The sequence below is a fragment of the Papio anubis genome, chromosome 11 (genome assembly GCF_008728515.1).
Source record: "Papio anubis isolate 15944 chromosome 11, Panubis1.0, whole genome shotgun sequence".
NCBI lineage: Eukaryota > Metazoa > Chordata > Mammalia > Primates > Cercopithecidae > Papio > Papio anubis.
This window is the reverse complement of record NC_044986.1, coordinates 113,850,159-113,866,588: the sequence shown is the minus strand read 5'-3', so window position 1 is coordinate 113,866,588 and position 16,430 is coordinate 113,850,159. Positions and strand designations below refer to the sequence as shown.

General features: G+C 41.4%; 1 protein-coding gene across 2 annotated transcripts in view; it reads left to right on the top strand.

Moving 5' to 3' along the window:
• CDC123 (cell division cycle 123) overlaps positions 1 to 16,430 on the top strand; it is a 54,783-nt gene that overhangs the window by 9,179 nt on the left and 29,174 nt on the right. The window contains exons 3-6 of one of the 2 annotated variants that reach the window (XM_003903388.4): positions 7,997 to 8,054; positions 8,320 to 8,352; positions 13,838 to 13,933; positions 14,819 to 14,925. In XM_003903388.4, coding sequence (XP_003903437.1) covers positions 7,997 to 8,054; positions 8,320 to 8,352; positions 13,838 to 13,933; positions 14,819 to 14,925 — 294 coding nt within the window. The remainder of the gene's footprint in view (positions 1 to 7,996; positions 8,055 to 8,319; positions 8,353 to 13,837; positions 13,934 to 14,818; positions 14,926 to 16,430) is intronic. The other variant, XM_009213972.3, reaches the window with a different exon arrangement.

The following is a 16,430-nucleotide window of genomic DNA, read 5'->3' as shown; positions in this document are numbered from 1 at the left end:
AAAGTCTTTACAGTAAGGTGATACTTGAACTGAGCCCACACACTGGGTCTGACGCAGATGGTACCTCCCTTCCAGTCACTAATCCTCATTGTCCCTTTTTGGTTTCTAGTTTTTTTCCTGACCTTGTCTCCCTTAAGGCTGAATAGTAAAATGAGTTGGGCATCCCTAATTGGAAAATGTGAATTCTGTCCAGATGGGTGCTGAGATAGTGCCATTTTTGCTTTGAATATTTTATAAAATTATCTTTGGGCCATGTGTATAATATGTATATGACACTGACACATAACTGTTTTTTTTAATTTTAATTTTTAAGTTTTAGTTTTTGTGGGTACATAGTAAGTGTACATATTTATGGGGAACATGAGATGTTTTGATCCAGGAATGCAATGTGACCTAAGCACATCATGGAGAGTGAGGTGTCCATCCCCTCAAGCATTTATCCATTAAGCTGCAAACAATCCAATTACAGTCTTTATTTTTAAATGTACAGTTATTATTGACTGTAGTCACTCTATTGTTCTATCAAATAGTAGGTATGTGGTCGGGTGCTGTGCTCGTGCCTGTAATCAAGCACTTTGGGAGGCCAAGGTGGGCGGATCACCTGAGGTCAGGAGTTCAAGACCACCCTGGCGCAAAATGGTGAAACCCTGTCTCTACTAAAAATACAAAAATTAGCTGGGCATGGTGGTGGGCGCGTGTAATCCCAGCTACTCAGGAGGCTGAGGCAAGAGAATCGCCTGAACCCAGGAGATGGAGGCTGCAGTGAGCCAAGATCGTGCCACTGCACTCCAGCCTGGGCGACAGTGAGACTCCATCTCAAAAAAAAAAAAAAAAGTACGTCTTATTCATTCTTTCTACTTTTTTTGGTACCTATTAACCCCCACCTCCTCACAGTCCCCTACTACCCTTCCCAGCCTCTGCTAACCATCCTTCTACTCTCTGTGTTCATGAGTTCAATTAGTTTTTAGATCCCACAGATAAGTGAAAATGTGATGTTTGTTTTCCTGTGCCTGGCTGACTTCACTTAACATAATGATCTCCAGTTTCATCATGTTATTGCAGACAACTGGATCTCATTCTTTTTTATGACTGAGTACTACTCCATTGTGTATACGTACCACATTTTCTTTATCCATTCATCTATTAATGAACACTTAGGTGGCTTCCAAATCTTAGCTATTGTAAACAGTGCTGTAACAAACATAGGAGTTTATGTTTAGACTTGGGTCCCATCCCTAAGATATCTCATATATATGCAAATACTGCAAAATCGAAAATACTTTTGACCCTAAGCATTTTGGATATAGGATCCTCAACCAGTAGATGCCAATTGTAAAATACATCAGGCAGATTTATATTTTGATTTTTCACAATTCTGTGAAGTAGTTGCTATTTTCCCAATTTTATAGATGGCATATTGATGCAAAGTTCTTGGCTGACAGTTGTGGAACTGAGATATTTAAACTATGCTTGCCTGCCTCCAGAGCCATCACTCTGGTGTGCCAGCTCTGTGTAAGATGTAGGATAGAAAATATAGCATCCTAAATATTAGCACTATACTTTATCCATTTAGTTCTCTGCATGCAGAGGGTTACCTTAGAAAGCCAAGTCTAATAAACTTGCACTTTTTTTTTTTTTTTTTGAGACAGAGTCTTGCTGTGTCACCCAGGCTGGAGTGCAGTGGCACGGTCTTGGCTCACTGCAACCTCTGCCTACTGGGTTCAAACAATTCCCTTGCCTCAGCCTCCCAAGTAGCTGGGACTACAGGTGCCCACCACCACGCCCAGCTAATTTTTTTTGCATTTTTAGTAGAGATGGGGTTTCACCACGTTGGCCAGTCTAGTGTTGAACTCCTGACCTCAGGTGATCCACCCGCCTTGGCCTCCCAAAGTGCTGGGATTACAGGTGTGAGCCACCGTGCCCAGCCAAACTCGCATATTTTCATACATTGTCACCTTTTACAGTGAATAAAATTTATCATACTTTACAGTAGGCACTGCAATAAGTTCTGAAGAACTATATGAATATATTGATAACAAGTATGTTTTTAAAAATGTATATTGTTATACTAACAAAAATGATAAGTGATTTTTAGAGTGGTAGAATACATTTTAATATTTCATCTTATATTGTAAGATTAGTTAAGCCATGTTGAAGATAATGTTGCATTTAAAAATGTTATGTGGCATTTGAAAGGAGATGGAAGAGGGAAAGGCTGGCCCCTTGGGCATGGACTCACATGCTGACAGTGTGCTAGCATTTCCACTATAGAACAGTTCTTAGCTTTGACTGGTTCTTAGCTTTGCGAATCTGGAAAAGCAAGAATTACAAAGAGTTGATTAAAACTTGGGGAAGGCCGGGTGCGGTGGCTCACACCTGTAATCCCAGCACTTGGGGAGGCCGAGGCTGTTAGATTACCTGAGGTCAGGAGTTTGAGACCAGCCTGACCAACGTGGCAAAACCCCGTCTCTAGTAAAAATACAAAAATTATCCGGGCATGAGGCTGGGCGTGATGTCTTAAGCCTGTAATCCCAGCACTTTGGGAGGCCAAGGCAGGCAGATTACAAGGTCAAGAGATTGAGACCATCCTGGCTAACATGGTGAAACCCCATCTCTACTAAAAATACAAAAAAATGGCCGGGCGCGGTGGCTCAAGCCTGTAATCCCAGCACTTTGGGAGGCCGAGACGGGCGGATCACAAGATCAGGAGATCGAGACCATCCTGGCTAACACGGCGAAACCCCGTCTCTACTAAAAACACAAAAAATTAGCCGGGCGAGGTGGCGGCGCCTGTAGTCCCAGCTACTCGGGAGGCTGAGGCAGGAGAATGGCGGGAACCCGGGAGGCGGAGCTTGCAGTGAGCTGAGATCCGGCCACTGCACTCCAGCCTGGGCGACAGAGCGAGACTCCGTCTCAAAAAAAAAAAAAAAATACAAAAAAATTAGCTGGGCGTGGTGGTGCACACCTGTAGTCCCAGCCACTCAGGAGGCTGAGGCAGGTGAACCGCTTGAATCTGGGAGGTGGAAGTTGGAGTGAGCCGAGATCGTGCTACTGTGCTCCAGCCTGGGCAACAGAGCGAGACTCTGTCTCAAAACAAACAAACAAACAAACAAAATTGGGGAACTGACACACGTTAACCAAAGTCACAGCAGACTGATTGATAAGCCAGATTATTAATTTCTGGATCTGCAGAGGAAGATACGGTGTGCCTTTCCAGCAATTACTACTACTCAGAAAAACACTTAGCACACAGTACACCCTCAACAGATGTGAATGGAATTACTCCCTGTAGCTTCATATTTCTTAATATTATCTCCATCTTTAATATTATTTCTTGACTTTCCGTTATGATGTTTGTAGGTTTTTAGATTTAGCTCTGTTATAGCCTTTTTATCTTTTTTTTTTTGAGTCAAAGTCTCACTCTGTTGCCCAGGCTGGAGTGCAATGGTGTGATCAGGACTCACTGCAGCCTCTTCCTTCTGGGTTCAAGCAATCCTCCCATGTTATCCTCCTGAGTAGCTGAGACTACAAGCATGTGTCACCATGCCCGGCTAATTTTACTTTTTTGTAGAGAGAGGGTTTCGCCATATTGCCCTGGCTGGTCTTGAACTCGTGGGCTCAAGGAATACACCCACTTGGCCTCCCAAAGTTCTGGGATTACAGGTGTGAGCCACCGTGCCTGGCCTCTTTATCTTCCTTACAATTTTTGGTTAAATCAGTAGTCGATGTTTAGAATATCATGTCATTATCATTGACTACAGAGCCACATTGTGTACTATGATTATCTTTTCTCTTTTGAAATAACTTTGTTTTCCCTGGAACCAATAATCATGTTTTTAAAATGTGCTTTATTTTTTGTGTCTATCACTAATATCTTACAAATGTTGCAATAGACAGGTCATAGGTCTTTTAGCTATTTTTCTAAACCTTCAAGTACAGTTCCAAACCTGGTAGTTGCGTTTTTCTTTTCCTGGAGATCTCATTTTAGCGATCTTCCATTTTCCTGTTCCCGTTGGAGCTGGCAGTTCTGCAGGTCTGGTGTACGGTTGTCAACTTGGGACTTTTCTTCTGTGCTAAATTTTCTGTGCCTTCGATTCCACATTATTGTTCTCTTGGTTTATTCAGTTTGCTTTATTGGAACACATGCTCCAGAATGCATAGGAGGAAAAGCTTTTGGGTCTTTGCATGTCTGAAAAAATTTTTATTTTTCTCTTAGACCTGATGGGGAATAGTTTTTTATCTTCATGTGGCAGAAAATTGCCCTCTGGTTTCCAAGACACAGCCCACTGTATTTTTTGTTTGTTTTTTGAGACAGAGTTTCTCTCTTGGAGTTGAGTTGCACCATCTTGGCTCACTACAACCTCCGCCTCCCAGGTTCAAGCAATTCTCCTGCCTCAACCTCCAAAGTAGCTGGGATTACAGGTGCCCGCCACCATGCCCGGCTAATTTTTGTGTTTTTAGTAAAGATGGGGTTTCTCCATGTTGGCCCGGCTGGTCCTGAACTCCTGACCTCAAGTGTTCCACTCACCTCAGCCTCCCAGAGTCCTGGGATTACAGGCGTGAGCCACCATGCCCAGCCCAGAATGACTCTTGAAGCCAGTCTGAATTAGAGGAATGGGAAAATAAATGCCATTTCTAGATGGGAAGAGTGGCGAAGTCACTCTGCCAAAGGGCATGTCTAAAGAGATTGGAAGCGTGGCTGGGCGCGATGGCTCTCGCCTGTAATCCCAGCACTTTGGGAGGCTGAGGCAGGCAGATCATAAGGTCAGGAGATCAAGACCATCCTGGCTAACATGGTGAAACCCCGTCTTTACTAAAAATACAAAAAATTAGCCGGGTGTGGTGGCCGGCGCCTGTAGTCCCAGCTGCTTGGGAAGCTGAGGCAGGAGAATGGTGTGAACCCAGGAGGCGGAGCTTGCAGTGAGCTGAGATCGCGCCACTGCACTCCAGCCTGGGCCACGGAGGAGACTTTTTAAAAAAAAAAAAAAAAAAAAGGAAGCATTATTGTGTCCATTTTTGCCCATTTAAGATATTTTTTTTCCTCCATTTATTGTGTTAAGTACGTGGTAAGCTCTTTCATTCTAAAGACTTAAATTTTCCTGTTTTGGGCTATTAAAAAAGAATCTTTGATAATTTCCTCTAATTTCTTGCTCCTCTTTCTGAACCTCCTGTTGTTTTGGTGTTTGATCTTTTGGCTTAATTCTCTGAATTTTGTTATTTCTTCTCTATTTTCTCTTTCCTTGTCTTTTTTGTTCTAATTCTAAGTAATTATTTTTCCATTCTGTTGAATTTTAAAATTTCAACTGTCATGTTTTCAGTGTCTACAAGTTCCTCTGTTCCTTTTTTATAGCCTCCTCTTCTCCCTTAATGGATGTGACATCTTTTATATTCGAGGGTATTAATGATTTTTAAAAATATCTTTCATCTGGTCCCTTTATTGTCTTTTTTTTCTTCCATGCCCCTTTTTTCTCTCCTTTTTGAAAACACTTTTCATCTTGGAGTTTTTCTTCTGTTTTCTAATCATTGTAGGCCTTCATTCATATTTAGGAGTGAGGAGGACACACACAGACAGACCTTTGCAGACTTTGTGTACCTGGGTGGAGCTTGATGCCTGAGGGTGCCAGCAGGCAGCAAGCATTGAGGGAAGATTCCCAGATAATGGTGTGTCCTCTGGGGTTTCTCAGTTTCTGCCCGGAAGAATCCTTTAATCTGTCTGTGTTGTGGGAGCAGGGTGGGAGGAAGGGGACTAGGGGTCGCAGTGTTCAATTTGACTTTCACGTAACTTCTTACCATAGTCCAGTCCAGCATTTCACCCCCGTATTCGTCTGGGCCGTTGTGTACCTGAACCCTCTTGAGTTCATTTTTTCCAGAAAATAAATCTGCTTACCAAAGGGGCTAAGGAGGATTCGTTGCTAGGGTGTGCAGGGCAAGGAGATGGATGTTGTCTCACTACTCTCTGGATGGACTTCAGAGCTTCAGTTCCATGTTCCAAGATAACTCTTAAGTTCTAACCTGTTGCTCCTTGACTTATCCCTCCCCATGACTTTCTGTTTTCCAAACTGTCGTTGCCATCTTTCTTCTATGGTTGATTCCTTTTCACTTAGCATTGTCCTTGGGATCTTTCCTCTCACTTTAGTAGAGTTTCCAGAGGGAACATAGAGATAAAAGCACATGTTTAACCAGAATCTTCCCCTTCCTTTTCCTTCTTTAGTTTTTGCATAACTGCTATGTTGGTTCTTATGATTATTTTTCTCAATGATATGAGTTCTTCCCAGGCTAGTTATTTGTACTTGTGTGTTGAGGAGGGGCCAGGGTGGTGTTCTGAGTCTTCCTTCTGAGTTCTTTCAGCCTCCGATTCCCTCTAGGCAATGAAGATGAGCTGCTGGGTGGCCCTTTTCAGCCCTTGTGTTGCAGGTGATCAGCGACTATCTGGGGCTAGTGATGTGGGTAGTAAGAAGAATTTACCATGATAATTAGATACAGAGAAAGGCAAATTTATTAGAGAAAGTATGAAAATATGTTGCAAGGGTGCAATGGGCAGGTCAGCAAGAAAGGAGCTGACTGTGGGGAGACAAAGGCTTGCTGGGGATTTTTATAAGATGGTATTTGTGTTGTGCCCTGAAGAAGGCTTTGTGCAGTATTGCAGTGAGCTCACTTGCCTTTTTCTATCCTTTGAGGGTCCAGTGGTAGCTGGGCATGGAAAGATAGTGAGTTATCTGTGCAGGAGGGGTGTGTGTCCTGGACCATGAAGAAAGGCAGACTTAGAGCTTATCTGCCTTGTCTTTTTGCTTTCCCCTGCTCCCGCCAGTCCAACTCCTTTCCCCTAATTAGGACTCCACACCTTGCTTTGCTTCTGTCTTCTTCAAAGACAGTGTGCCTGTTTACTTTCCCCTCTCTTACCCTTTGCTGTGGTTCAGTCTAGATCCAGAATTAATTCCTGACACCAGCCCGCACACCAGGTTTTCATTGTGCAAAGAAAAGATTCTTGGTTTTGCCCCCAGAGTAGTTCCATCGTCTGTGTAGACAGCTCTTCAGACATTCGCTTCGGGTGTCTTTCCTTATCCTATTCTATTCAATCTTCCCTTTCTTGACAGAACTTTCTCACACACTGAGTTTCAGAGTCTACATGATTCTCAGTATTATCAGAGATGGAGTTTTTTTCTCTTTCCCTTGTTTTTAATGATACCTGAGAACAGGACAGAAGGGTTTTATTCTGTCAGCTCTTCGTGCAAGTGTACTCTCATTTATTTATTTCTTCTTTTTCTGAGACAGGGTCTCGTTGTCTTGCCCAGGCTATAGTGCAGTGGTGCGATCATAGGTCACTGCAGCCTCAAACTCCTGCGCTCAAGGGATCCTTTTGCGTCAGTGTCCTGTATAGCTGTGACCACAAGTGTTCTCTACACCTGGCTAATTTTTAATTTTTTGTAAAGACAGAGTCTCTGTGTTACCCAGGCTGGTCTCAAACTCCTGGGCTTAAGCAGTCCTCCCATCTCAGCCTCTCAAAGTGCTGGAATTATAGGTGTGAGCCACCATGACTGGCCTTATTCTCCAATTTTAAGGCTTTCAGTTTTATTTATTTATTTGTTTGTTTATTTATTTATGTATTTTTGAGACAGTGTTTTATGTTGTCACCCAGGCTGGAGTGCAGTGGCATGATCTTAACTCACTGCAGCCTTGACCTCCCATGTTCAAGTGATCGATCCTCCCACCTCAGCCCCCAGATAGCTGGAACTATAGGTACATGCCACCTCGCCCAGCTAATTTCTGTATTTTTTGTAGAGACAGGGTTTTGCCATGTTGCCCAAGCTGATCTCTACCTCCTGAGCTCAAGCGATCCACTTGCCTCAGCCTCCCAAAGTGCTGGGATTATAGGTGTGAGCCACCACACCTAGCCTAATTTTAAGGTTATTTTAAAACATATACTCAGTACCCCTAAATTAGGACCACACAGGACCCAAGTCCTTTTCTTTCTTGATGTTTGTTTGTGTTTTTTTAGGGACGATCCACCAACACATTCTCAGCCAGACAGTGATGATGAAGCAGAAGAAATACAGGTTGGTACCAAATAAAATAATCTGCTCTGTAGACTGTTGTAGTTTAAATGATCTCTGAGATGGTTCTGACTTTTAGATGTTATCTTACATCTGATAAAATGAGAAATTACATGAGAATCTTACTTTGACATATATTTTCACATATACTCTGTGTTCAGGAAACGATGTCTCCATTTGATTTATAATTTTTAGATGGAGCACTGCTGTTTGAAGCCCAGTGCAGTATTTAAATGTAATGTTTTGTTTTTTCCTCTTTTTCATGCAGTGGTCTGATGATGAGAACACAGCCACGCTTACGGTAAGAGCACAGCGGACTCAGTGTGGGGACAGCCTCACACTGTCACATAAGGGTTAGCGCCAGGGTTTAACTGCATACCTCTCTAAATTCTTAGTTAGTCGCCATTTCATATATTATTTTTCCTGTGGGCTGTCGTTTTTATTTTGAAAAATGACTTGAAGCCTCATTTAGCAGGCAAACATGATTTGCCCTTTTCCCCTTTAATTGCAAAGGAAATATTTCGAGTGCATATTTGATGCCTTGACTTATTTCTGTTAAGCTCTGATGCTCTGCAAGAAGGAATTACACCTAACGTTAAACTCTGAGATTCCTATATCTCTGAAACATAAATTAAAGTGAAAATCTGTATTTCCTTATTCAAGTGTATTTATTTATATTTAGTTAGTTAGTTATTTTGTTTGTTTATTTTTGAGACAGAGTCTTGCTCTGTTGCCCAGGCTGGAATGCAGTGGTGTGATCTTGGCTCACTGCAACCTGCACCTCCCAGGTTCAAGTTATTCTCCTGCCTCAGCCTCCTGAGTAACTAGGATTACGGGTACCTGACACCAAGCCCGGCTAATTTTTGTATTTTTAGTAGTCACAGGGATTCACCATGTTAGCCAGGGTGAACTCGAACTCCTGACCTCAGGTGATAGGCCCGCCTTGGCCTCCCAAAGTGCTGGGATTACAGCTCTGAGCCACAGTGCCTGGCCTCAAGTATATTTAAATGGCATAAAAATTATTGTTTCTTTCAAGCGAGAGTAGAGAGGTATGACTTTTACCAGTGTTTTACATAAAAATGTAGAGGTTATCAAGCATATCACAGTGTTTTAGGATAAGAGTGCCGTTGTGAAAGTTAACCTGAAATTTTTTAAATGAAGATATTTTTAAAGGAGTGGGTGAAGCAGATGATCTGTTTCTAAAAATAGGTGAACGAAACTCCTCATACCTTGAGTTAAAAGGGAAAGATTTTTAGTGAAACTCCTTACAAGTAAATGTAAAGGCAGAAATATAGAAAACCAGCTTTGTGGGAGAGTTTGTTCTAATCTAGCTCTAACTAAGAAGATACTTGTTTATTTTAATGAGAGATATGATTGCCGGGGTAGAAGAAAAAAAAAGAAGTGGAGCTGCTCAAAACTGACATGTTTCTTTAGGTGTAAAAAGGGAAGCCTGCCAGCAGATGCCTAAGTGGAAAGTTCGCATGTTTCATTTACTCCAGATGCCATTCAGATCACTCTCATTTTATGAAAATTCCATTCCGTGTCATGTAAATGTTACTTATCTGCCATACTCAGGCACTAAACTGGATTCTGTGAGATGAACACAGATGGATATGATTTGATTCTCACCATTAGGGAGTTTGTAAACCAGGGGAAAGGTGACACAGGCAGGGGGAGATGACAGTGCTGTCAGATCAGAGAGAGTAGTTACAGCTGAGGACACCAGAATGCCTGACAGGACAAGTGGTATCTGACCGGATCTTAATAGTGGTGGGGAGTATCAGTATCAACTCGTTTTTAAATATGTATAGATGGGCCTGGCGCGGTGGCTGATGACACCTGTAATCCCAGCACTTTGGGAGACCAAGGCGGGTGGATCACTTGAGGTCAAGAGTGACCTCACATCTGACCAACATGGTGAAACCCCGTCTCTACTAAAAATACAAAAAGCTAGCCAGGCATGGTGGCAGTCACCTGTAATCCCAGCTACTCAGGAGGCTGAGGCGAGAATTGCTTGAGCCCAGGAGGTGGAGGTTGCAGTGAGCCAAGATTGCGCCACTGCATTCCAGCCTGGGTGACAGAGAGAGACTCTGTCTCAAAAAAATAAAATAAGTATGTATAGATGATAGATACAGCAATTAATAATATAAAGGGGTGTGTGTGTGTGTGTGTGTGTGTGTGTGTGTGTGTGTGTATTTACCAAAGAAGTTCACTAAGAAGTTTTAGAATCATTGACATGTAACATCCTGGTAGCAGTGAGCACACCTGATTCCTTGATCTTGGTTTCTAAATACCAATCTCCACTAAACAAAATTGAAGCTTCTTGGAGATATTCCAGACTTGGGTTGGGAAAGTAAAAATGAGCCTGCAACAGCCTGTGCCAGGAACTATGGAAGTGCTGAAACAATGATGGGACATGACAAAAAGATGCCAGAAGCCAGCTTTGGGCTCTCGTGTCTAAAAATATGAGCATTATAACAAATACAGTTTGAGCGTTCCTAATCCCCAACTTCAAAATCGAAAATGCTCCAAAATCCAAAACTTTTTTAAAAGACTGGGTGGTCTCACTGTGTTACCCAGACTGCACTCAAACTTCTGGGCTCATGAGATCCTTCTGCTTCAGCTTCCTGAGTAGCAGGTACTGCAGGTATGTGCCACCATGCCTAGCTCCCAAAACTTCACGAGCACTGACATGACACCACAAGTGGAAAATTCCACACCTGACCTCATGTGACAGGGACAGCCACAATGTATGTGCATAACCCAGCTCATTCAGCCTCCCCAAGGGAAAATGAAATTACCTTCCGGCCATGTACATAAGGTGTATATGAAACGTAATGACTTTTGTGTTTAGATTTGGGTCCCATCCCCATTATGTATATGCAAATATTCTGAAATCCAAAACACTTCTGGTCTTACCCATTTTGGATGAGGGATACTCCATGTGTAGTAATAGGAATAGATTATGACCTATTGACTAAAATAAGAATTGCTGATCCCATAGTGACATACATAAGTGATTAAATAAGTGGGGAAAAAAGGAAGCTTGTTTTTATGGTAGTAAAGGCACTAACTAATACATGTAGAAGGAATGATGGAATTAGGAATTACTATTTGGCAACCATGGTAATAATATTTGATTGAATAGATGCTAAAACTAGTGGGTGAATATACAGTGAGAAAGAAGATATTTCCATCTTCTCAAAGTATCTTCACCCAAATTACTTACTATTTGCGCAAAGGAAAAATAGTAATGTTACCATGGAAAGACCTGGCAGCCAAGTGATCAGTATTAACCTCGACAGTGACGGGACAGACCTGTCATGCGTGCCTCCCGATACAATGCATGGGAAGGACACCACCTGTCACAGCTGCACAGCCTGAGTCTACTTGGGAGGAGACATCCAACAGACTCAACTTTTAGAAATTGTATAGAGTAGTTGCCCTGAACTTTTCAAAAACATCAAGGTCATAAATGGTAAGAACAACAGAGAGAGGAACTGCCACAGATTGAAGAAGATTATAGAGACCTGACAACTAGATTCAGTCCATGATTCTAGCTAGACTGGATGCCTGGACCAGAAAAAAAGTTGCAATTTTTTTTTTTTTTTCTGTAAAAGATGTTATTAGAACACTTGGCAAATTTTGAATAAGATCTCTATTGTGTCAATGTTAGTTCCCTGATTTTGATAGATAATTTATAGAAAATGGCAAAAATCATGACTCATATAAAACTCTTTAATGCATGTTGAAGACGTTAGTTAACGCATAAGGGAACCAGACGTTAGAACTGGTTCAAAAGAGAATCCAAAGAAAAGTTATATTTGTAGATCAGGAATATTGAAATAGGTATGTAAATGAGGCAAAACTGGTTTTGCCTCCCTGCAGTATGGGAGAAAAGACAATTGGACCTCTTCCAGATGAGATAGAAATTACATGTCCATAAGAATTAGTTCATGTCACTATCACTTACCTAGAATTTGCCAGGTTGTAAAGTAGCTCACAGACCTGGCTAAAAACAGATAACCTAGAAGATTGTGCTGTATATAAACAGTGCATAGGCTTCCACTTCAGACTGTGCATAAACTTTCTATAATTTAAATTTGTTTTAGGATTCTTATGGCAGGTTATCCTAAAGTTGAGTAATTTTGAGGATTTGAGGGAACTGATCACATCTTTTAAAAGGCATGCACATAAAGTAATCCTTAGATGTCAAGTTTTATGGGATAGGAAAATGAAATTGCTCTATCTATGAAGGTTGAATCCTTTCGTGTTGTAAAGTTTGTGCAGCAATGCCATTCGTAGGAAATACTGCCAGTGCCCATCTCACAGGAGTGGGGTTTATGGCTAGAGCGGTAGGGGAGCCAAGTCAGCTGCTTCAGGCAATTATAAGGAATTGGCCTCCCATAAATCATAATTGCTTTGTGTGGGGAGAGATGAATGGAAAATCAAGGACTCAGTGCTGCTGTTCATTCTGAAACCCTCTAAATTACTCTGGTTTCATTTCATGTGTCTAAGCTGAAGTCGTCTAGTGGAAAATAGATAGAGGGGCAGCCGATCAAGTAATTAAAAGATACTGTTATTAACCAGTCTAGAGGTCAGATTTATCTGTATCAGAAAGAAAGGCAGCCTAATTGGGCCTTAAGCTCTCATTTTTCTTCCCTAACCTTTTGCTCAAAGCTGTTTCTTGGTTTGGAGGATATATGACCATGTTTTAAAACGCATTTCTTTGGTCTTTTCTCAGACTCTTGTCACAGTTTTTTCTCTCACATAGCTGGGTTAGATCTTGGGGATCCACATAACTATTTGATGTAATCTTGAATGTGTAGTTTAGTTAAGTCAAGATGTAGTCTGTCTTTTTTTTTTTTTCCTATGGAAGAAGTTGGTTACTGGATTTTTTTCAGAACTTATAGTTGCCCTATAGGGGGCAGCAATCCTCTTTGCAGGATATAATGAAAATTAATGACTGCGTGGAGAATCTGTTAATGTTTTTGTTTTCTTATGTCTTTTGAGGGCCCCACTTCCCCCTCTCTTACTTACCTTTTTTCTTGCTTATGTCCACAAGCTCCTGTGATCGTGACAGGACATAATGACATCAGGCTTAAGTTCCTGTTTAGCAGCAGTATTTCTATTCACTTCTGAGTTGAAACAAACATACAGAATGTTTTGGTCACTTGCTTATAGAAAATATGCATTTTTAAAATCATCCAAAAAGGAAAGAACGTTTTAACTTGACCGAGGTTCAGATTTTGAGTTTTGCTTGTTTTAAAACGTGTCTGGAAATAGCAGTGTTTACATAGTTTGCCACGTCATTTATTTTTCATTGTCTTTGTGGCTTTGGGGGATGCTGTATGTCTAGGACTCTCCCTACAAGTGGAAGGGCTTCGAGCTCTTCAAGCAGGGATGTTATTTCTGACAACTGGAGTATTGGTACAGGTGATATTCCACCTGTCTCTTTTCTCTTGATGAATACTCATTTTACATCGGTGTACAGAGAACCATTCATTCCTTCCTCACATCCTCAGAAGCCTAGTGGTTGTCATTTCAGCTTTGCAGTCTTTGATTGTCTGGAAAATGCCATTTAAGCAGCTGATTATTTTATTTCTCTTTTTGGTAAGTGTACTTGATCACTGATTTTATTTCACTGAGTTCAGAAATTCTGATAGTAATTTGTATTCTAAATTCTGTTTTTAACACCCTCAGCTATAACCTTGAGATTTTGATCTTGTTTTCCATAGATACTGTGATGATATTGACGTACCCAATGATTTCTTCTCTCTCTGTAGGCACCAGAATTTCCTGAGTTTGCCACTCAAGTCCAGGAAGCTATCAATTCCCTCGGGGGCAGTGTCTTTCCTAAGCTTAACTGGAGTGCCCCAAGGGTAGGAACACATAAGTAATTCTCTTACTGTTTGAATGTTCTTTGTTTTGCTATTTATTTCATTTCATATCCCTACAGAGGGTCTAATTATATTCCTAATTCTAGGAAAAATACCGTGGAATTTATTATTAATTTCCCTCTACTATTTTACCTTCCGGATTTTGCTATACACTTTCCTGGGGCTGTGAAATACCATGTATTCTGCCAAAAGGTAGTTTCCACCTCCTGTGTTGCTGATTGTTTTAGAATTCTGAGGAAATTCATACTCTGCCCTTTTCAGAAACGTGCCAAAAAATTTTTAGCTATGTTCCACTGAGCTTTGTGCCTACTTTGCATTTGCCTTCCCGTCTTTTGTTCTTATGTATGAGACATTTACCGTTTAAAGTTGTAGTGGTTCAGAATAGCTCACCTCCTTCTCTTTCCGATTTGATAGATGTTGGTGTAACAGCTCCAGCCGCCAAAGTTCAGGTGTTTGGCTGCCACTCCCCAGAAACAGGAAGGGTGGAAATTGATGTCCCTTTTCTTAGAGAGTAGCTGGTCAGACTGTTTCTTTACCACCTTAATCTTGTAGCCAAAATGTCAATGTTTCTGACACTTCATTTTCCTCTCTTCTATTATCAGTAAGAAAAACGTGGGGAAGTACTTAGGCCTGGGCTGAAATGTGAGGACCCTGACATCTCAGTGTTCGTAGCCGAGTGTCTGAAATGCAATAGTGGTGGTCTTTGCTGTTAAGCATAATTTAACATTTGACAGTACTGCTAACATTTACTTGACTTTCTTGTTTAAACCCTTGAGGTGATATGCATTATTGATTTTGTTATAGGCCTGAGCATTCGTAGCAGCCAACATGGAATATGGACTAAATAGCATGTGCTTCATTCTTTAGGATGCGTATTGGATAGCAATGAATAGTTCTCTGAAATGTAAAACCCTCAGCGACATCTTTCTACTTTTCAAGAGTTCTGATTTCATCACTCGTGACTTCACTCAGCCGTAAGTATCTCTTATTCTCTCATGTCTACAGTTTCAGTATTTGTCCAAATTTTTCCATAGATGAAATTCCATTACTTGTAGTACTATTATAAATCACAGCTCCATATAACAAAGCTATTTCATATTGCCAAAATGACCTGTTAAAGCAAATCTTTCTTTTCCCTTTATAGAAAATAGTATATAATGAATATCTGAAAATGTTAAGGACTTTCTGTATCTCTGCCCATTAATCATTTCAGTAATTTTTTTCCTGTTATAAAACCGATAAATGTTTATCATAGAAAAGCAAAATTACGGATTACAGCTAAATAAAAACAGGAAATATAAAAGCACTCATGACCCGGAGTGGTGGCTCACACCTGTAATTCCAGCACTTTGGGAAGGAAAGACAGGTGGATCACCTGAGGTCAGGAGTTCAAGACCAGCCTGGTCAACATAGTGAATCCCCGTCTCTACTAAAAATACAAAAAAGTAGCTGGGCGTGGTGGTGTGTGCCTATAGTCCCACCTACTCGGGAGGCCAAGGCAGGAGAATTGCTTGAACCCGGGAGGCGGAGGTTGCAGTGAGCCGAGATCGCATGCCACTGCACTGTAGCCTGGGCAACAGAGCGAGACTCCATCTCAAAACAAACAGAAACAAAAAAGCACTCATGATCTTGACACAATTAGTTCTTATACTTCTAGAATTCTGTCTATAAATAAATATAAATATATCTCTCTCTACCTATATACAGAGTTTTTAATGGGATCCTATAGTTTGTATTTCTTTTTTTTTTTTTGAGACGGGGTCTCACTCTATCGCCCAGGCTGGAGTGCAGTGGCGTGATCTCAGCTCACTGCACCCTCTGCCTCCTGGGTTCAAGCGATTTTCCTGCCTCAGCCTCCCGAATAGCTGGGACTACAGGTGTGCACCACCACACTTGGCTAATTTAGTATATTTTTAGTAGAGACAGGGTTTCACCATATTGGCCAGGGTGATCTCGAACTCCTGACCTCGTGCCACCTCGACCTCCCAACGTGTTAGGATTACAGGTGTGAGCCACCACGCCCAGCCTATAGTTTATATTTCTTAGTAGGCTGCTTTTGCACTTACAGTGTGACGTCATTGCATGTCTGAATTCATCCTTATTTTCCATTCCCTTAATGCTGCGCCTCTGGAGAGCTGTAGCATAACATATTTGACCCACCCGCTGTTCTTCCAGAGCTGCAGTGAATATCCTTAAGCTAACTCTTGGTGCACTCTCCTAATTTTTTCCTTAGGATAAGTTTCTAGAAGTGGAATTGCTTTGTTTCTTTCCTTTGCCTGTCACTCTATAGCTAAAAAATTTGACAGTGCAGTCAGCGTTGTAGGCGGATGGAATACTTGCCCTGCTAAGCCGCAGGTGCTCTCTTTATGCTGCTTCTGTTGTCTTCAAATAACAGCTATTTTTCTAGGTTTCTCTTGCTGTCACATCTTAAACAGACCAGTTATCTCAGTTAAACTCATCTTTAAACTGACCTTTAAAG